This window comes from Hemitrygon akajei, chromosome 10, assembly GCF_048418815.1.
Source record: "Hemitrygon akajei chromosome 10, sHemAka1.3, whole genome shotgun sequence".
Taxonomy (NCBI): domain Eukaryota; kingdom Metazoa; phylum Chordata; class Chondrichthyes; order Myliobatiformes; family Dasyatidae; genus Hemitrygon; species Hemitrygon akajei.
The window spans coordinates 124,525,851-124,548,914 of record NC_133133.1 but is presented as its reverse complement, the minus strand read 5'-3'; the positions used below and the strand labels follow the sequence as shown (position 1 = coordinate 124,548,914).

At 42.7% G+C, this 23,064-nt stretch overlaps 1 protein-coding gene across 2 annotated transcripts in view; it reads right to left on the bottom strand.

The window, feature by feature from the left end:
• The window catches only part of LOC140734642 (A disintegrin and metalloproteinase with thrombospondin motifs 20-like), a 536,409-nt gene that overhangs the window by 75,244 nt on the left and 438,101 nt on the right, over positions 1-23,064 (bottom strand). For both annotated transcript variants that reach the window (XM_073058884.1, XM_073058885.1), the window contains 2 exons: positions 19,951-20,118; positions 10,702-10,875 (listed from right to left, as the gene is read on the bottom strand). In XM_073058884.1, the coding sequence (XP_072914985.1) occupies positions 10,702-10,875; positions 19,951-20,118 (342 nt within the window). The remainder of the gene's footprint in view (positions 1-10,701; positions 10,876-19,950; positions 20,119-23,064) is intronic.

Genomic DNA, 23,064 nt, shown 5'->3' with positions numbered 1-23,064 from the left:
TCTGAACCTTCTCCAATGTCAGCACATCATTTCTTATATAAGGGGCCCAAAACTGCTCACAGTACTCCAAGTGAGGTTTCAGCTGTGTTTTATAAAGACTCAACATTACATCCTTGCTTTCATATTCTTGTTTTCTTGAAATGGATACAGTTTAACTCTTTGAGTGATTATGCAGAAAGTTTGAAGTTAATAACTCATCGGGGTGATTGATAAGTTCATGGCCTAAGGTAGAAGGAGATGTTATTAACTTCAAACTTTCTGCATAATCACTCAAAGAGTTGAACTGTACATGCATATAACAAGAGCTCTATAACTCATTTCCTTCTACCTTAGGTCACAAACTTATCAATCACCCATCTGTGGACACTTTCTGGAGGTCCAAGATCCATATGCTCCAAGACTGCTGGACTAAGTGTGTAAGTGTAGGAGGGGACTATGTTGAAAAATAAATGTGCTAGGTTTTCTAAAATTGACTCCTTCTACCTTAGGCCATGAACTTATCAATCACCCTCGTATCTGAAGCACCCTCTATAATATTATTGGTTAGCTTACCTTCATGTTCCATCTTTTCCTTCTTTATGACTTTTTAGTTGCCTTCTGTTGGTTTTTAAAAGCTTCCCAATCCTCTAGCTTCCCACTAATTTTTGCTTTATTGAATACTCCCCCTTTGGCTTTTATGTTGGCTCTGGTTCCCTTGTCAGCCATTGCTGTGTCATCCTGCCTTTATAATACTTCTTCCTCTTTGGGATGTTTATATCCTGCACCTTCCGATCTGCACAGATTATGAGGGGGCATATAGGGTGAATAGTGAAAAACACATACTCGTTGCAGCTTTATCTAAAATTAGAGGGCATGGGATCAAGGTGAGGAGAAGATGGTGAGAGGAGATCTGAAGGAACTTCTATGTTTGTGAGTCTCTGTTTCCACCACCCACTCATGCAGTGCATTCCAGATTTTAACCTTCTAACCACCCTCTGGGTCACTGAACTCTTCACCAGGTTCCCTCTAAATCTCCTCCCCCTTATCTTGAATCCATGTCCTCTGGTTGTACAGTGCTGTGCAAAAGTCTTAGGCACTTTAGCTATATATACTGCATGTGCCAAAGACTTTTGCACAGTGCTGTAGGTGTCACTGCCATAGGGAAATATTTATGCCTATCCACCCTACCTACTGCTCTTATAATATTGAATACCTTCATCAGATCTCCCCACAGCCTCTTTTGCTCCAATAAACTCAGCCTATTAAGACTCTCCATAAAGCTGGAATTCTCTATCCCTGGCAACATCCTGGTGAATCTCCTCTAAACCCCACTTCTCTTGTGAATTCACATCATTCCTCCTACGAACAATGCCCCAGCTGTGGCCTAACTAGTCTTACTATATCCCCCATGCTCTCATTCTCCAATGAGGGGCCTCGGCCAGAAACATCGACACTTTTACTCTTTTCCATTGATGCTGCCTGTCCTGCTGCGTTTCTCCAGCACTTGTATGTTGCCTCTGGTACTCTGTACCTTAATCACTTTATTTCTCTATTGTTACCTTCAAAGATCCTTGGACATGCAAGGCACGATCTCTGTTCCTCGGAAGTTCCTATGAAGCTACCATTCATTATGTATGCCTTTTTTCCCTAGTTAATCCTTCCAAAGTGTACCATTTTTTCAACTGAATACCATCTACTGTCTCTTCTCTTTTCATTTCACATTTCCAGCATGTGTATTTTGCTTTGGTATTTTTAGGAGCTTTACAGAGAAAAGTCAATGCAAGGGGTAGGGAGGTGGCTTGAAAGAACCAGGGGCTGGATTTGGTGAGGCACTGATGGATCTTACCCAGGACAAGGGGGTGCCAATGAAATTCTATGTCATTATTAAGAAAGTATTAAATGTGATTAAATGACCAGGGTTTGAAGGGAGATGTCTTTGGATGTTTTAAGAGGCAAGGGGGTACATGGGCTTGACAAAGATTCTTTGGCATTGGTGAGTTGCTAGGAGGCTGACAGGAAACAAATGGATCAGAAAGAGAATCAGAAACAGGTTTACTGTCGCAGACATGTATGTTGGGAAAAGAGTTCCCCTTGTCCTTATCTAACACCTCACCAGTTATGGAGAAGTACATCCTTCTCCATAACTTGGTCATCTACAAGTGGATCCTGCCATTAAGGATAACGTTCCCAGACCTCCCACCCTCCTATCTGTTTTCTCTAGGGGTCACTTTCTGCACGACAGCCTTGACCATTCATCCTTCCCCGCTGTTCTTACAATGAGCTCTTTGGGTTTGTGCAGGGAGCCAGAGAGCGTTGGGCTCCAAGGTGTTTAAGAGCACCTGAATAGGTTGACAGTTAAGAGTTGTTAATCCTTTAGAGTTCCTTGTGTTTTCTCTCAACTGACTCACTTTTTGTCATGTGGTCTCCTGGTGCTTTCTGTTGAAACGTGTTAAATTTATTTTGATGGGCTCAGGGATTCTGTGTTATTTAAGTGGATGCCTGATTTGTGCTAACCGTGGGGTCCTCGTTTTGAGAATGTTACGTCTCGTGGTGTCACTCTGCCGAGCCACTGACGTTCTGGTGGAACTCTTATAATTAAACTCTGGCCACTGTCTCGACATTAGAATTTGTCTTTCCTCTGCACTTGGGCTCCGACATTGCCAGTGCACATCGTGACAGTCCTCCCTCCTGGCACTTATCCCTACAAGCGGGGCAAGTGCTACACCTACTCCTATACTTCCCCCCTTATCACTATTCAGGGCCCCAAACTGATCTTCCAGGTGAGGTGACACTTCACCCAGGAGTCTATTAGGATCATCTGCTGTGTTTGGTGCTCCCTCTACCATGGTGAGACTGATGTAGCATGGCCTAGGGGAAGACCTGTTGAACCAATTTGACTTAATTTTTCAGTAAGATAATAAAATAGATTGAAAACGATTACACGGTTGGAGTAAGGAAATGGACAGAATGTTAAAGCTCGTGGGGTCTAGAGCAATTTGCAAATTGGGCCTAAATGTAGGGAGGGAGAGGGAAAGGGTGGAGGGTGTTTTTTTGTGACAGGAAGCCTGAGACCATCAGTACACAAACAAGAGAAAATCTGCAGATGCCGTAAATGCGAGCAAAGCACACAAAATGTTGATGGAACTCAGCAGGCCAGGCAGCATCTATGTAAAAGAGTACAGTCAATGTTTTGAGCCGAAACCCTTTGGTAGGACAGTGACCAACAGTACACCACTGATATCAGACACTTACTGTTTCACATAAACATTGACAATTTAGATATGAATATAAAGGATATAATTAGTAATTTTGCACAAGACATGGAAAAAAAGATGCTGCAGCTGATAATAAGAAGGCTTCTGTTATGGTTTACGATGATACTGACCAGCTAGCAAATTGGCCATGGCAATAGAGATGGAATTTAATCCTGAAAAGTGTGAGGTGTGTGCTTTGGGGGACTTATAAAGGTAAGACATAAATTATGTCCTTGGAAGTATGAAGAAGCAAAGTTACATTGGTGAACACAAGCGATTTTGCAGATGCTGGAAATCCAGAACAACACACACAAAGTGCTGGAGGAACTCAGCAGGCCAGGCACCATCTAAGAAAAAGGATAAACAGTTGATGTGTTGAGGGCCAAGACCCTTCACCCAGGACTGGAAAGCAAAGGAGGAAGAAGCTGGAATAACGAATTGGAGAGAGGGGAAGTACAAACTGTGAAGGGGAAAGTGGGTGGGTGGAGGAGTGGTGATGAAGTGAGAACTTGGTTGGTGATAAGTGGGAAAAGTAAATTGTTGAAGAAGGAATTTGATAGGGGAAGACTGTGGACCATGAGTGGGAGGGAGTGGACCAGAGGGAGATGATAGGTAGGTGAGGAGAAGGGAAAGGGGGAAATGGGAGCCAGAATGGGGAATGAAAACAAGAGAGAAGAGGGAGAGGGGGGAAATTACCAGAAGTTTTTACAAGTTCAAAGATTCCTGAAGGTGGCAGCACAGGCAAACAAGGCAGTGAAGAAGGTTTCAGGATGCTTGCCTTCAGTAACAGGGTATTGAATATAAGACAGGTTTGGTGGGACTTTTACAAGCGTTGGCTAGGTGACAGTTGGAACATTGTGACAGCTCTAGTCTCCAAATGGTAGGAAGGATGTGGTTACACTAGAGGGGGTGCAGAGAAGATTCATTGGGATCCTGGCCACAAAACCTCATGACACTCTGTTATTGCAATGTGGAGTTTCTGTAACGTTAATGCTGCCGTATTTAGATATACAGTTACACCAGTATCCTGCTAGTTGTGGGCAAACTATATCAACCCTGGAGTTATGCCAGGTTCACAATTTATAAAAGAATTTCTTCTTCCATGTACAAGCAATGCTTTCACTTCTCAGACACAACTGGTTTTCACCTGACTATGCATTGAATTTTGGAGTCTACGCTTTTTACCATTGGCCTGCCATCAACTGCAGTAGAAGCTTCTCTGAGTTATTTTTGATATGATGCGTGGTGTGTGCCCTTTGTTGGAAAATGAAGCAATCTGAGTTTAGGCTTTCCTGAGTTTGGAAGAATGAGGACTGATGTCATTGAAATGTATTAAAAGCTTCAGTTGTCTTGAAAAATAGACGATGGCATATTCTTGCCTGTGCTGGGATGTTTCATTGAGGAAGAGAGACTGGAGAGGCTGGGCTTGATTACTTTGGAGTAGAGGAAGCAGAGGCTCGGGGTAGGGTGGAGGGGCGGGGATAACTGATAGAGGTACAGGAATGTGCAAAAGTCTCAGGCACATATATGTAGCTAGGGTGCCTAAGACTTTGTATTGTACTGTATTTGTCAATACAGAGCAGATGGCAAGTTTGTAAATCTGGCAGGAGCAAAGAATGTTAGTAATAGTGATGATGGAGTACTGTGGGAGGGGTGTGAGGCAGGTGGCAGAGAAGGAGTGCCGGGGTGGCACAGATGCAGACACCCCCAGCCTGAGACACCATGCAAGGTCATATGATTTCAAACAATTGGTTTATTGATTACGGAATATCTCTCCGGTGCTTCCTGCTCCCTCCCCTCTCCTTTCCCTTTTTCCCAACCATGATTCCCTTGTCCCTACCCCCTTCCCACTCTCAGTCCACAACAGAAACCCATATTAGAATCAGGTTTATCATCACTCACGTAAATCATGAAATTTGTTTTGTTTTGTGGCAGCAGTACAGTGTAATGCATAAAATTACTACAGTACCTGCAAAAGTCTTAAGCACCCTAGCTACACATATGTGCCTAAGTCTTTTGCACAGTAATGCACAAACTTATGAGAGACATACAAAGGGCAGATAGTAAGAATATAGAACATAGAACATCACCACACAGAACAGACCCTTCAGCCCACAATGTTGTACCAACTTTTTAACCTACTCTAAGATCAATCTAAGCTTTCCCTCCTATACAGTTGTCATTTTTCATTCATCTCTGTGCTTATCTAAGAGTTTCTTAAAGGCCCCTAATGTATCTGCTTCTACCACGACCTCTAGCAGGACATTCCACTCACTGTATAAAAAACATATCTCTGACACCCCCCCCCCCCCCCATACTTTCCTCCATGTCCTTAAAATATTGTCCTCTTGATTTAGATATTTCAGCCCTGGGAAAGAGTTTCACGCTGTCCACTCGACCTATGCCTCATCATCTCATACACCTCTTTCTACCTCCATAAGAAACTCACCTCCATGGCAAAAGTGTCTAAAACTAAGTGCATGTTTGCAGAGAAGAGTGAAACAAGTAGACGGGATCCGAGAAAGATAATTTTCTTCATCAGTCGATTGGGAAGAGCTTAATCCAGACTGGTGGGGAGGGGGTGCGGGAAGCTGAGAATAGCTTCAGAAAAGATAAAGAACAGAACTGCAATAGTAAATGAGTTCGAGCATTTGGAAGGCAGGAAAATAAAGGCTGGACTAGATACAGTAACTAAAATATCAGCCTGGCTGTACTCAATGGCAGGTGATGAAACACAAGGAGCATCATGAGTTGCTGATGGAGAGAATGCTAACTCAGTTCCTACTGGAACCTGGCTCTATGTGGGGTAGGTCTGGCAGATGGTAGTCGGTTTCTCAGATGAGCTCGAGAGAGAACATAAAGGAGGCTGCTGACTTTAGTTCCAGAATCAGTTACAGGTGTGTGCAATGACGTCAAAGATTAAAGATTAGCTTTGTTTGTCACAGGTACATCAAAATATACAGTGAAATACAATCTTTGCATCAAATCAAATCAGCAAGGATTATGCTGCCACGCTTCCCATGCCAACTTAATGTACCCACAACTCACTAACCCTATCCAATCATATTTGGTAAGCGGGAGGAGACCGAAGACCCCGAAGGCAACTCATGCGTGCATGGGGAGAGTGTACAAGTTCCTCACAGACAGAGGTGGGTATCAGACTCTGATCCAGACTGGTGAAGGGTCTCAGCCTGAAATGTCGACTCTTTATTTCTTTCCATAGATGTCGTCGGACCTGCTGAGTTTCTCCAGCATTTTGTGTGTGTTACTTTGAGCTGTCAGTGCCATGCCAAGCTGTGGCTTTGGTTTGTGAGGTTCGAGAGGAGGCTCAGTAGAGGAATGGATAAGGGCAAGTAATGGTTTCCTTAGAGTGGCCTTCCCTTTTAGAGTAGCTGGGATGGCAGCTCATGCTGCGGTGTATTCCCTCTGCCGGGTGTATGCAATCAGGGATATTGCCAGTATCGAAAATGACTTCACCTGTAGGAAGTGCTCCCAGATGAAGCTCCTGACTGACTGCAAGAAGGAATTGGGGCTGGAAATGGAGGTATTTGGGAATATCTGGGGTACTAACAGCAACATAGACAAGAGCTTTAATGTGGCTGTCATTCCCAATGTACAGATAGTAGAGAGTTGGCTGAGAGAGCAAAAGTTTAAAGCCTTTCTTCCCCTTTCATTTCCTGTCTTGATGAAGGTTTGCTGTCTGAAACGTTGACTGCTTATTCCTCTCCATAGCTGCTGTCTGATTGCTGAGTTACTGTTCCCTGGATAACAGAGTTCAGAATAACAAAGGGCAAACTTATTTCAGAAACCAAGAGTTGTAAGCTTATAGTTACAGCTACAAACACTGAAATGGATTGAAATAAAAATAAAATTAGACAAACAATGTGAGGAGTTGAAAAAATATTGACAAGTAGAACCAAAGAACATCCAAAGATGTTCTTTTTTTCTGCATGATGAGCAAGAGAGTATGTAAGACTAAGGGCAGGGCCTATTGAGGACCAAAAGGGGAGCCTGCGTGTGTAGGCTGCGGAAAGGGCAAATAAGAACAATGTCAGTTGTATTAAAAAGGATCAAGGATCAGCTTTATTCACCAAATACATTTACATTTATTAGGAATTTGTAGTGGTGTGTTGGTGCAACATGCAACGGAGGACAACAACTTTCAACAATTATGAAGTGTAGAGAATTATATTAAAAATGTAGAGGTTAAAGTACTGATGTGCATAAATACAGAATGCCAGCATGTGTTTACTGTGTATGCAGTAATATAAAAAGCTTCACGTGTTTACTGTAGTGAATGCTGTGCAGATAGACAGAAGGAGGTGAGAGGTCTAACGAGAAAGGATAATCAGATTAATTGTTTGGGCAAAGAAACTTTTAAGATGATGTGAAGTTTTTTTTTCATAGCCCTATGGCACTTTCAGAAGGGAGACTTTGGAAAAGGCTATTTGCAGGGTGGGTAGTGTCCATAATGATTTCCCTGCCTGTTTCTTTGTAATGGACACATACAAGTGATGTTAGATTGCAGCTTTTTCTGCTGACCTGAGAGTTCACTGTAGTTTCTGTATATTGTGAGAGGAGGCTACACCAACGGCAAAATATAATGTGGGTGTAAACATGGTAAGAGAGGAAATTTAGCTTCTTCGGAAGTCGATAAATAGGGGCTGAGTCAGATAAAATATTCCGCAGTTGTAAAGGGGGCAAGGAAGATAACTGCGCAGGTCCAACTTTTTCTCATCACCCTGGTGAAAGAGGACTCTTCACATTGTCAAGTAAAGGACTGAATGGACAATTTAAGAAAATACACGCCCATAAATTGCTGGATTCAATTCTGAAACACTTCCATTTTGTTTGACTGAGGAACTTATTTTTTGAGGAGGTAACACAAAGATTTATTCTACTTTGAGGGTGAGTTAAGTGCATTTGAGGTAATGTACAGGGATAGTAGGAAGACCTTCGTGAAAAATGATTTGCCCCATGGAATCCAGAAAAAGTGGCAAAAGTAGGCCCAGTGGCAGGAAGTAAAGTGTAGTGATCACCTGGTGCATCTTCAACCTGACGGCATTTACCATAAGGTTCATTTAGACCCAGTATTCAGACTGTTGCTTCCAGTGACACCCATCAATGAACTGAAAATATGTATCTGGGGGTATAATAGGGGCATCTACAGCTGACGTAAAAAACTGTTCGGCAGTGAAGAGGTGGGCTTCATACCACAGGAAGATACAGACAGTTAGTTGGACAAATGAATGGCAAAAGCAAGACTCGGAGTGACTTTAATGCAACAGAAAGTACTGTATAACAGTGGGAGGAATTTAGGTCAATAGGATTTTGCACCTACTCTCAAGAGGTCTACAGGTGAAAGGAAATTCAATCAGATTGGTGAGGTTGCACTTGGAGTACTGAGAATAATTTTGATCAACCTGTTATAGGAAAGATATGGTTAAACTGGAAAGAGTTCAGGGAAGAATTATAATGATGTTTCAAGAAACAGAGCTTCAGAGTTATAGTGAGAGGTTGGCCAGGCTGGGCCTTTATTCACCGGAATGTAAGAGAATCAGGGACATCCTTTTCAGACTGCTTAAAATTATGAGACATATAGACAAGGTAGATAGTAACGTTTATAGAGTCATGAGCCTACAGTGCAGAAGAAGGTCCTTTGGCCAATCTTGTCCATGCCAGCCTGCTTTTCTGCCTAATCAATGGTTCAGTGGTTCCATTTAATATCAGAGAATGCATACAATATACAACGTGAAATTCTTTCTCTTCACAGACATCCTCAAAACAGAAGAAAAACCCCAAAGAATGAATGACAGAAAATCATTAGAACTGCAAAGCCTCCCTCCCCCTCCCACACACAAGCAGCAGCAAAGCAGGAACACAAACCCTCTTCCCCTCCTCCCACCTGCCTCCCCTCCCCCACTACATAAGTAATGTCAAAACGCCCAAAATTTCATAGCAGTTCTGATTATTCAGCTTCCACATGTACGTCCCAGCTCTTATTTCTCAGCAAGATATCTTGAGTGGCTGTAAAAGTTTGGAGTTCATCAACCAAGTTCTTCAGATGTATGATGATGCCCAGGAAATCAATCCACCATTACAAGCAAGTATGATGTGCCTTGGTATTGTCATACAGAGATAGAGTATACCATACTGTTTCAACAATGTATTTGATCAGCATGCTTATGAAACACTGACACCCAGCAAGGTGCTCCTCACTGAACAATTTCCACCATGAAGAGTGAGGTGAAAAGTGGTCATGTCCAGTTCAAATTACAATGGAATGACCTAATCTCATACCTAAACGGAGGTGGTGAACCTATGGCATCTGCAAAAATTTAGATGGCACGCGGCATGCAGAGCTGCCCTTCGATTCTTTAAATCCCACCCAAATTAAAAATATATACGGTTATCTCCACTGCCACATGAAGCAGTGAATAATGCTTTTCAACCCGAGAGCAGTGAGATGCTTTCACAAGAAACGTCTCATGCCAGCTAGGCACCAGCTAGATGGTTGCGGGAACAGGTGACATTGGATGATGCATTTTGAAATCCTCACAGACCTGATGTACACATCAGTATTTTGATATTAAATGGTGAAAACAACAAATATAATTAGAAATTATGTTATTTTTCAATTGTCTTTTTCAAATATTATTATTAATCATTTTGAACAGATTTTCTAAAATGCTTCATTCATTTCAATCTGTTTCTGTTATACTTTAAATAACAGTAAAATAATGAAAAACTAGAAATAAGCAGCAGGCCTCATCCTTTTTCCAGTAAAATCCATAATTGTCATTATTAATTTATTAATTGGTGATAATCTCTGCTCAAAATTACCACATCATATAAAAGATTTTTTTAGATTACTACTAATTTGGGCACATCTTCTCAAAACGATTTACCAGCACTGTTGTAGAAGATTTCATCTAGATATTAAATATTGTTAATCAAATTACTACTGCTAAATTGGTCACCTGAAATGTAAAAGAGAATGATATCTACATTTTGTAATAAGGGTGTTTATAGCAGCTACCATAAGGATTGATTGCTGTCCAAACCATTTCTCTCTCCAAGTGGTTAATGGTCAGAACAGATTTTAATTGATTAACAAGATTATCGGAAGTATTTGTGATGCTAATTTGGAACTGACTGAAATATGAAGCTTGCAGCATGTCAGTGGGACTCTCAGAATGGAACACAAAGGGCCACATTACAGGGTTAAAATTCTGTGACCAGAATGAAAGGTATATTTAACAATACTGTCTGGAGTTTTGGAGACACAGTTTGCAGCTTCCTTTTGAGTGCATATCTGGTTTGGAACCTGGTCAAATAACTTTAGGCACTATTTATGCCAGAACATGCAAACATTTATATGAAGTCAGTACTAAAGAGGAAACACCATGAAAGAAATCCCTCTGTCTTTCCTGAAGTTAACTTTTTCATCTTATCAGGCTGTACTTACATCTTGCCATTCCTGCGTGAGCCATTCATAGTGCAGACAGTCAGGAAGTCTGCATTGCTGAGTAGCGGCTGGGCGAGCGGATGGATCGCACACCTCTTCGCTGACCCGACCGAAGCCCTTCAGCCTGCAGAAGACATCCCTTCGCTGAAACCCAGCTCCACAGGTCACTGAGCACTGGTAAGGCCAGAGAAAGACAGGTAAAAACTGAATTAGCAGCTAACGTCAAAAAATTATTCATGTATGCACCAATATCATGTGCAGGTTTCTTTAAATGCTTTTTAAGGTTTCTTAGTGTTTTAAGTAATGATTGTTCCATTCTGCTGTGTATATTTAAATTACCTGTGTATATTTGTAGATTTGAGAACATTTACAAAGATGTCGCCTGGACTCGAGGCAAACTTGAGTAACAGGGCAAAGTTGAGTAGGTTAGGACTTTATTCCCTGGAGCGCATGGGAATGAGGAGAATCTTAAAGAGGTATACACGTTTATGGGTGCTATAAATAGGGTAAGTATGTGCAGGCTTTTCCCTTCAGGTTAGGTGAGACTAAAACTGAATATTGTAGATGAAGAGTGAAAATCTCCCTCTTTCTTTACAATCCCGATGAAGGGTTTCAGCCTGAAATGTTGACGGTCCATTTCCCTCCATTGATGCTGCCTGACCTGCTGAGTTCCTCCAGAGAAGAGCCAATTGCCAGAGACCCTCATTGTTAGCATGTGTGTCGAGGAATTTTTCAGGAAGGCTATCATTAAGTATTGTTAGGATATTCTGCTGAATTTCCGGAGTCTGATGCGGTCTGCACCCCCCACCCCCGAGATTTGCGGCTCCTTGTATCGGCACCTTAAATTTGATTTCACTGCCAATACTCCACTAATGTTGGTGATAAGATCAATTACCTCTCACATTCCAAAAGACATATAGATTTGCAGATGGAGATAGGGGAACTGTGGGGAAACAGCTAAAGACACTCCTGATGTGGAATGAACAGGCATGTGATGCATCAGGGGAAGAGGCACATAATCTGTTGAGTAGTTCAAAAATCTTTTACTGCAGCTTCGCCTCACCCACCAAACAAAGTCCAGTGTCTTGGGTCAGTTACTCTTTAAGTCACTTTTAAGAATGGTGAAACAATTTGTGCATTTATAATGACCCAATCAACCTTCTCAGGTAGGTGACCATTAGCAAATATTCCCAACATTCCCCACTGATTGCTTTTCAAGAGCAATGAAACTTTCAAAGGACCAACGTTGATCTTTCAAGCAGATGGACCTGATGGACATTACTGAGACCTACTGAAAGTTAATGGAAATGGATTGGATCAGGGAAATCATTATTGAGATTGGCAGGCCTATAAAGCACAATCCCTTCCTTAGGACTGTTTTTACAAGTGCTGGTTTCATGAATAGCTCAACTGAAGAAAAGCTTTCAGGAAAATTAGAAAATCATGCACAACTTAGAAACTCAATTGCTTTAAGCAGTTCATAAAAAGTGGATTAACTTGACTGTATGTCACAAAGGGAGATCCCCGATGTATCGGACATTGATCTGTAAGGTTTAGGAACATATAATGCCCCATCATTGAAGCGTATCTATCCAGCTCAAAATCAAAGAAATCCCAAGAGTCCGAGATTGAACAGTAAGCAAGAACAAATTAATCCATACTTAGTACAAGACATACCTTGTGGGAAAGCTGGCAGTGAGACAGATTTAATGTATCTTTCCACACTAATTCAAGTTAACTTCTATCTGCAACACTAAAGTAACTACCGTACTGCAGTAAATGTACTTTACATCGCTACAGTCAGTCCATCCAGGCCATGCTCTCTTCTTGCTACTGCCATCGAATAGGAGGTAGAGAAGTGTTTGGTCCCACACCATCAGGTTCAGGAACAGTTATTACCCTTCAACCACCAGGTACTGAACTGACATGGATAACTTTACTCACCTCAACAGTAAACTGGTTCCACAACTGACTGTATAGACTCACTTTCAAGGACTTTACTTCTCATACACTCAGTATTATTTATATATGCTCGATACACTATGTATTATTCGCAAAATTTTTCTTCTGTTGCATATTGGCTGTTTGTCAGTCTTTATTTATGCATGTTTTTTTCATAAATTCCATTCTATTTCTTTATTTGCCTGTAAATGCCTGCAAGGAAATGAATCTCAAGGTAGTCTACATTTGAGGCCTGAAATGCTTTGGCCCAAACCGTCGACTGTACTTTTTTCCATAGATGCTGCCTGGCCTGCTGAGTTCTTCGAGCATTTTGTGTGTACTGCTCAGATTTCCAGCATCTGCCAATTTTCTCTTCTTCCAGGTAGCATATGGTTACATTTACGTACTTTGACAATAAATTTATTTTAACTCTGACTTTGAATTTACTTCGACTCAGATATGAACTAATTTTGTTTTAGAAATGTTATCCAACCAATTACCCAAAGATGTTGTGAGACACATGCAGATGATAATCTATTGATGAACTTGGTGGATATTGATTATTTCTGGTAACAGCAGACTATTTACACACTCTTCTTCAGTGTTTTTAGGACCAGTTACCCAGCAATTTGCCAATCTAATGTTGGCATGTCTTAAAACTGAACACCCCATTTGACTGTAAATTATTCAGATACTATCCTGGTTATAACTCATTCCATTGGGAAATATCCCACACTCCATTCTGCACTTGATCAACTTGATCAGTTGACAAAAATTGAGAGAAACTTTAGTCAACACACATAAAATGCTGGAGGGACTCAGCAAGTCAGGCAGTATCTCTGCAGGGGAGTAAACAGGTGACATTTTGAGCTGAGATGATTCTTCAGGACTGGAAGGGAAAGGGGCTCAAGTCAGAATAAGAATATGGGTGGTGGTGGGAGGAGTACAAGCTGGCAGGTGATAGGTGAGACCAGGTAAGGGGGAAGATGGGTGGTGGTGGGAGGAGTACAAGCTGGCAGGTGATAGGTGAGACCAGGTAAGGGGGAAGATGGGTGGTGGTGGGTTCAGGGGAAATGAAGTAAGAAGCTGGCAGGTGATAGATGGAAGAGGTAAAGGACAGAGAAAAAGGAATGTAATGGAAGAAGACAGTGGGCCATGGAATAAAGGGAAGGAGGTGGGGAACCAGAGAAGGGTGATGGACAGGTGTGGAGAAGAAGAAGGGGTGAGAGTGCAGCCAAAATAGTGAATGGAGTAAGAAGGGGGAGTGGGGAGCAATTAACCAGAAGTAATAGAAACCAAAATTCATGCCATCAGGTTATCCAGAGAGGATATGAGGTTCTCTTTTTTCAACCTGAATGTGGTCTCATTGTGGCAGTAGAGTTGGTCATCAAGTAACATGTTGGAATGGGGATGAGAAGTCAAACTGAAGTGAGTAGATCCTGCCTTTTGCAACAGGCAGAGCAAAGGTGGTTAACAAAGTGTTCCCCCATTTACTTTATTCATACCACATTTTCCCAGCTAAACCTTTAGATCAGTGTTTCCTTTACACAGTGTTTAAAAGTTCATAAAACATCATGCCTGTCCCCTCTGAGGTTAGCTGACAGGTTATACAAATGTCAGCAGAGCACTGTTTGAATGGCAGCACCTCAATTCAATGAAATTGGGAATGGTAGCTCACCAAAGCTTGAGGAAACAGGTAATTTTAGATCAGAAGGAGGATCACTTTGAATTCATTAAATGGATTAAAGTGCATCCAGGTAGCCAAATGGATTCAAATTCTACTTATTAAAAATGGATGGATGTTAATTCTACATCATCTTTGTAATATATCAGCTATTAAATTAATTTTAAATTAGTTTCTTCATGTTTCAGTTGGCAACCATTGTAGTTAAAATCCCAGACACACGGAATGGATTCCCAGAATCACAGAACAGCACAGTACAGGAGGCTTTTCAGTCCATCATGTCTCTGCAAGCTCTCTACCACAAAACTCCCTAGTTCCAAGCATTACTCTTTCTCTGTAAACTTGCAAACTTTTCTTCACCACTGATTCATCCAGTTACCCCTTGAAGACCACAGAGAAACCTCCAAACAGACAATGCATTTCAGATTCTAACCACACTATGCAACAAAGTATTTGCTAAATAATTCGTTAATTTTTTCTGGCCCTTTGTTTTTATGCTGTGACCTCAAACCTGCAATCAACATAACTAATCTCCCATTGCCCGTTCTGTCCACACCTTTCATCATGTTATGCCCTTCTATCAGATCTAAGGAAAGCAATCACAACCCTTCAAAGGACTTAAATGATTAAAGATTTGCTTCATTTGTTGCAAGTACTTTGAAACTTGCAGTAACATGTGTCACTTTTGCTTTAGTGAGCAACACTGTCTGAAGATCGTGCTGGGGCAATCCATAAGTGCTGCCATGTTTCCAGCACCAACGTATCATGCCCACAACTGACTAATCCTAACCCTAACCGTAGGTTTCTGTAATGTAGGAGGAAGCGCATGTGGTCACGCGGTGAGCGTATAAACTCCTTGCACTGTCTGCAAGGAGTTTATATCCTGCTGCAATTCATCCCTGTTCTCAGCTTACAGCAGTACCAAATGCTGTGTTATCCACAAAATTAATAATTGTGAACGGCACCCCCAAACCTCAGTCCTCACTATAGATCAAAAAAGCAACTGAACCCAACACTGGTCTCTGGGTGAGCCACCTATTCATCTTCGCCCAGTCTGAAAACAATGCTTGGTAACCTCATATGTGAGCTGAAATGTTCCTTTAATCCTCTATGTTTCAAATCTTCTGGTAATCCTTTATGGAGCACCTGATCAAAGGTTTTAGAATCATAGAGCACTACAGCATATCTTCAGCCCCTCTAGTTGGTGCCGGCCAAGACCCAACTAGATCATCGCCCTTCATAGCCCTCTCATCCATGTACCTACCCAAACTTCTCATTACTGTTACAATTGACTTTGCATCCACCACTTCAGCTTGTTCCATATTCACACCCCCCCTCTGAGCGAAGGAGTTTACCCCTTAAGTTTTCCTTAAATTTATCTACTTTGACCCTAAACATATGACCTCTAATACTAGTCTCACCTAATCTCAGTGGAAAAAAGCCTGATTGAAATTATCCTAACTATAGCCTTCATAATTTTGTTTACCTCTGTCAAATCACTCGTTCTCCTACACTCCAGGGAGTAAAGCCCTGACCTATTCAATCTTTCCCTATAACGCAAGTCCTCAAGTCCTGGCAATGTCCTTGTAATTTTTTTTCTGTACTCTTTCAATCACCTGGTGTTTGAACCTTCTATGTTCCATTTTACTGCACAACATTCCAGTGGGCAGAACAGCGGCATACTTGGTAGAGCTACTGACTTTTTTTACTCCTTTTTGCTATTATGTGTGATTTTGGTTGGGTCAGACTGGCTCTGCAGCCTGCAGTAAATGAATGGCAAAGTGCTAAAATAAACTGCACCAGACTGAACTAAACTGAACATTCCTGAACTGTTTCTATTACTCTGCTTTGATGCTTTATATTCTGTGTCTCTTTGTTCTTGTTTTTGCAGTTCGCGCAATTTGTTCTTTTTTTTTTGCGCGTTGGGTGATAATGTTTTTGTTGAACAGGTTCCATGGTGTTACTTTGTTTCGTGGCTGTCTGTGGGAAGATGAATCTCAGGGTTGAAAACTGTGTACATACTTTGCTAGTAAATGTACTTTGAATCTTTTGCTTCACAGCTTCAGGGATGTGGGTTCACTCCTGACCCCAGATACTATCTGTGCAAACTTTGCCTGTTCTCTCTGTTACAATGTGGACTCCACCGGGTGCTCCAGTTTCTTCCTCCGTCACAAAGATGTGAGGGATGTTCGGTCAACTGACTACTGTAAATCACCCAATGGATAGGTGAGTGGTAGAATCTGGGGGATGGGGGGGGGGGGGCGAGGGGTGGGTGTGTTGATGGGAATAAGGTGAGAATAGCATGTGAGTAATATTGGATTAATGAAGGTCTGGTGTAAATGAATGGTTGATGGTCAGCACGGACTCAGTGGGCTGAAGGACCTGTTTCCGTGCCATATCCCTCTGTGTTTCTCTAGGACTGTCCCAGTGCTTGGTACTTCAAGAGATTAATTGGCCCCGTAGAGTGTAAGTAAGTGGTAGAATCTGGAGGGGTTAAGGCAAACCAGCATCTATACTTCATTTGGAGTTTGAGGTGATTTGTATGCCTCCAAAGACTCTAGCAAATTTCTACAGATGTACTGTGGAGAGCATGCTGACTGGTTGCTTTGGCATCTATTATGGAGGCACCAATGCACAGGATCAAAGAAAGCTGCGGACAGTTGTTGACCCAGCCAGCTCCATCATGGACACAGCCCTCCCCAGTATCAAGGACATCTTCAAAAGGCAATGCCTCAAAAACTAGGCATAGGGACCCCCTTCACCCAGGATATGCCCTCCTCTCATCGGGGATGAGGCACAAGAGCCTGAAGATCCACACTCGACATTTCAGGAACAGCTTCTTCCCCTCTGCCATCAGATTCCTGAATGGTTCATGAACCCATGAACACTATCTCACTGTTTCGCCTTTGGATTATTTATTTTATATTTTGTTGTAACTTCTAGTACTTTTTTTAATGCCAGGCTCTGTATATCACTGATTGTGATTCCAATTCTGATTCTGTGTCAGAGAACATGGGAAGTGTCTGCCACTGGAAAACAATTGGGAAGGCGATGTTGTGGAAGGGCTGAAATAGACCCCTTTATGTTCAGGAAATCTGTCTCATGGCAACGTAAGAAAATGGAGATATAGGCTTGAAAGGTACAGGAGGGACAAGTGAAGTGTCCATTGTCAGGAGTAGGCCAGAGGCGAGAGTAGAAGCATCAGGCTTTGGCTCGGAGGAGGAGCTGGCTCTGGGTGAGCTTCTGTTAAGGTTTTCTTTTTGCTTTACTCTTACTGTGCCTGGTAAAGGAAATGATGGTTGTGTGTTCTTCATGCCAGATGTTGGAGTCCTGGGAGAACCAAAGTCTCCCAGGGAACTACATCTGCATGGTGCATCCGGCCGCCATTAGGGATCTGGAGCAGCAAACTAATTTGGCGGGGTGTTGGGGTGTGGGAACCAGAGTGGTGGGATCGGATGATGGTAAAAAAGTAAAGATAGCGTGCAGTCAGACTGTCAGGTAGGGCAGGCAGGTGATGGGACATAGTCGCAGCCAAAAGGGTGAATATCAGTACATTAGGGATGCAAAATCAAAAAGGGTAGCAAATACGGTACTCAAGGTGTTGCATCTCAATGCGCAGAGTATAGGAAATAAGGTCGTTGATCTTGTTGCACTATTACAGATTGCCAGGTATGATGTTGTGGCCATCACTGAATCGTGGCTGAAGGATGGTTGCAGTTGGGAGCTGAATGTCCAAGGTTACACATTATAATGGAGGGATAGGAAGGTAGGCAGAGGGAGTGGTGTGGCTATACTACTCAGCAGAACAACAATGGCGTGTGTTTCTGGGAAAAATGAAGAAGGTGCAAAACATATGTATCCCAAAACAAGAAATGCAAAATAGTACAACCATGGCTGACAAGGGAAGTCAAAGCTAATGTAAAAACAAAAGAAATGGCTTACAACAAAGCAGAACTTAGTGGGAAGATAGAGGATTGGGAACTTTTAAAAAATCTACAGAAAGCAACTAAAAGAATCATTGGAAGGGAAAAGATGAAATATGAAAGCAAGCTAGCAAATAATATCAAAGTAGATAGTAAAAGTTTTTTCAAGTATGTAAAAAATAAAAGAGAGATGAGAGTGGATATAGGACCACTAGAAAATGAGGCAGGAGAAATAATAACGGGGGGCAAGGAGATGGCAGATGAACTAAATGAATACTTTGCATCAGTCTTCACTGTGGAAGACACTAGCAGTGTGCCAGGTGTTGAAGGGTGTAAAGGAAGCAAAGTGGGTGCAGTTACTATTACAAGGGAGAAGGTGCTCAGAAAGCTGAAAGACCTAAAGGTACATTAGTCACCCAGACCAGATGAACTGCGCCCTAGGATTCTGAAAGAGGTAGCATTAGGGATTGTGGTGGCATTAGCAATGATCAAAAATCATTGGACTCTGGCATGGTGCCAGAGGACTGGAAAACTGCAAATGTCACTCCACTCTTTAAGAAAGGAGAAAGGCAGCAGAAAGGAAATTATAGGCCAGTTAGCCTGACCTCAATTGTTGGGAAGATATTAGAGTCAATTGTTAAGGATGGAATACTTGGTGACACAGAACAAGATAGGTGAAAGTCAGCGTGGTTTCCTTAAGGGAAAATCCTGCCTGATGAACCCGTTGGAATTCTTTGAAGAGATTACAAGTAGGATAGAGAAAGGGATGGTATATATTTGGACTTTCAGAAGGCCTCTGACAAGGTGCCACACATGAGGCTACTAGCAAGTCAGGAGCCCGTGGTATTACAGGAAAGTTACGAAGATGATTAGAGCATTGGCTGATTGGAAGAAGGCAGCGGGTGGGAATAAAAGGATCCTTGTCTCGTTAGCTGCCAGTGACTAGTGGTATTCTGCAGGTGTCGGTGTCAGGACCACTTCTGTTTATGCTGTATATCAATAATTTAGATGATACAATAGATGGCTTTGTTGCCAAGTTTGCAGAGGACAAGAAGATTGGTGGAGGGGCAGGTAGTGTTGAGGAAATTGGCAGGATGCAGAAGGACTTGGACAGATTAGGAGAATGGGCAAGAAAGTGGCAAATGAAATGTAATGTTGGGAAATGCATGGTCATGCACTTTGGTAGTAGAAATAAATGTGCAGGCTATTTTCTAAATGGGGAGAAAAATCCAAAAATCTGAGATGCAATGGGACTTGGGGGTCCTTGTGCAGAACACCCTAAAGGTTAACTTACAGGTTGAGTCGGGAGTGAGGAAGGCAAATGCCATGTTAGCATTCATTTCAAGAGGTCTAGAATACAAGAGCAGGGATGTAATGTTGAGGCTTTATAAGGCATCGGTGATGCCAGAGGAGGGTGAATTTCTGGAATTGGTTGCCACTTGCAGCTGTGGAGGCTAGGTCGTTGGGTGTATTTAAGACAGAGATTGATAGGTTCTTGATTGGACATGGCATCAAAGGTTACGGGGAGAAGGCCAGGAAATGGGTTTGAGGAGGAGAAAAAAAAGGATAGCCATGATTGAATGGTGGAGCAGACTCGATGAGCCAGATGGCCTAATTCTCCTCCTATGTCTTATGGTCTTATGAATCAAACCGAAGAGCTCCTTGTGTTTCAGAACAATAAAGAACCATATCAGGCCTTACCTCCCTCCATGGGGTGGCTCTCCAGCTGGGGCAGCGACCTGCTCGGCAACGCTTGTAAACTCGAGGCTTCTTCAGGTGCTCGCAGTGCTTGTGGTCCACAGCCACCTGCTCCGTGTCAATGCAGGCAACTTCCCGGTGCTTGGTTCCCTTTCCACACGACACAGAACACTAGGAGCAAAGCACAGCAGCTAATGGTGAGCAACTCATTGCATCTCACTCCGTCAGGGAGATCTCAGTAAACTCTGTTTTAAATGGAGAATATTTAGCAAAGTGTCAGCAGGCAGGAGGCTAGAAACAATGTCTAACATACTTTTACTCTGGATATTTGTAGCAAAGGCACGAAATATAGAAAGAAACTCCATTAGTCCAGCATACTCAGAGTTTTAGTGGCAGTAAATGAGAAGATCTTTCAAACTACCAGATGATATTCAACACTTTTAGTTCACAATTTGTTGAAAGAACATATAACAGTACAGTACAGGTCCTTCAACCTATAATGTTCTGCCTACACTTTAACTTACTCCAAGATCAATCTAACCCTTCCCTCACACATAGACCTCCATTTTTCTTTCATCCATGTGCCTATCTAAAATTTCTTAAATGTCCCTAATGCATCTGCCTTTACCACCACTGCTGGTAGTGTGCTCTATACACGAACCATTCTCAGTGTAAACAAAAACCTACCCCTGTCATCTCCCCCTCTGCTTTTCTCCACACAGCCGAAGAGGATGTCCTCTGCCCTTAGCCACTGCCACCTTAGGAAAGCGACGCCGACTGTCCACTTTATCTATGCTTCTTACCATCTTATACAGTAAAACAGTAGAATTTCCGTTGAAATCAAAACCATAAGAGAGGGTGTGGGTAATTTAATGTGCCGATTTCCAGGGGAACATGGGCAATAGAGGCAGGTGAGGTTGAAGGGAGTGAGAGAAACATGAGCTTAATGGGAGTGAAGGAACTGTGAGGCTAAGGAGATGAGGGGGCCATGTGTTTAAAGGGTGAAGGGACTGTGGGGGTAAAGGGATGTGGGGGCCATGTGTTTAAAGGGTGAAGGGACAGTGGGGGTAAAGGGATGTGGGGGCCATGTGTTTAAAGGGTGAAGGGACTGTGGGGGTAAAGGGATGTGGGGGCCATGTGTTTAAAGGGTGAAGGGACTGTGGGGGTAAAGGGATGTGGGGGCCATGTGTTTAAAGGGTGAAGGGACTGTGGGGGTAAAGGGATGTGGGGGCCATGTGTTTAAAGGGTGAAGGGACAGTGGGGGTAAAGGGATGTGGGGGCCATGTGTTTAAAGGGTGAAGGGACTGTGGGGGTAAAGGGATGTGGGGGCCATGTGTTTAAAGGGTGAAGGGACTGTGGGGGTAAAGGGATGTGGGGGCCATGTGTTTAAAGGGTGAAGGGACTGTGGGGGTAAAGGGATGTGGGGGCCATGTGTTTAAAGGGTGAAGGGACAGTGGGGGTAAAGGGATGTGGGGGCCATGTGTTTAAAGGGTGAAGGGACAGTGGGGGTAAAGGGATGTGGGGGCCATGTGTTTAAAGGGTGAAGGGACAGTGGGGGTAAAGGGATGTGGGGGCCATGTGTTTAAAGGGTGAAGGGACAGTGGGGGTAAAGGGATGTGGGGGCCATGTGTTTAAAGGGTGAAGGGACAGTGGGGGTAAAGGGATGTGGGGGCCATGTGTTTAAAGGGTGAAGGGACAGTGGGGGTAAAGGGATGTGGGGGCCATGTGTTTAAAGGGTGAAGGGACAGTGGGGGTAAAGGGATGTGGGGGCCATGTGTTTAAAGGGTGAAGGGACAGTGGGGGTAAAGGGATGTGGGGGCCATGTGTTTAAAGGGTGAAGGGACTGTGGGGGTAAAGGGATGTGGGGGCCATGTGTTTAAAGGGTAAAGGAACTGTGGGGGTAAAAGGATGTTATAATGCTGCTTGTTCTGCAGATGCAGCGTGTAGCAATTTCAAGTTCCTCTGGGCCTAATACATTGATGCAATCATGGCTAAGGTATGCCTGTGACTACACTTCATTGAGAATTTGGGGAGATTTGGTTTTGGTATGCCACTAAAGACTAGCAAAGTTCTACAGATGCCCAGTGGAGAGCAACATCCTGGTAACTCTCCTCTGCAATCTCTCTAAAGTTTCCACCTCCTTCCTATAATGAGACAAGCAGAGCTGAGCATAGACTTTTATTATTTTTTCTGTCCAAAAAGAAAATAAACACCACAAACTGACACGAGGAAGCGTTCCCATACAATGGCAATAGCTTCTTTCTCAGAACCAGTGTGGATTTTTAACAGAAAATCTATAAATTAATGGTTTTAAACTCCATTTAATGTAGTTGTGATCTTTGTGAAATTGGATGGTGGACAAGAAGAAGCCATTTCAAGATTAGCAGGCAATAGCTTAAAAGGCAGAGGGTACAGGAACTTGAAGAAGAGAGTGGCGAATCACTGGAACTCTTTACCCCAGAGGGTTGCTAGGTCATTGTGGGGCGGTGGGGTGGGTATGGAAAAAGAAGTAGGTAACGTGTTCGGAAGATTGGAGAACAGGCACAGAAAGAAATATGAGGCAGATCAGCCATGGTCATATTGACGGCAGGCCAGGTTTGAGGGGCTGAATAGCCTACTCTTATTCCTATTTCCTTAAGCTGTTAATGAACTAAATTTAAATTCTCCGGGTTTGATCTGAGCTTACAAGATTGTTTGGACCACTGGGTTACTGGTGCAGTAACATAACCGCTTTGCTAGTACATTGATAGATGATTCAGACTTGAATAATTCTCCAGCCAGTGGATGTTAGTAGATCATTCTGCTACATACAGATCCCTTTGTTCTGCTAATAATCTACCAATAATGTCATTGAGACATGTTCCACAATCCAAAACTCTTAACGACTGATTTGTCCAAAAGCTGTTTCATTTTGGCACCTATTATCATCCCTTTCAATATGCTACTGACACTGATGTGTACCTGACAAATGTGCATTTTAACTCTCTTGTGTAGCTGACTAATCAAATCACCAAACATCACCACACAGAAGCAGGTCTTTACTCCATCTATTTTGCGCTGATCTGCTCTTCTGCCTATTCTCATCCACCTGTAGTCCTCGCCCATCCGTATACTTAT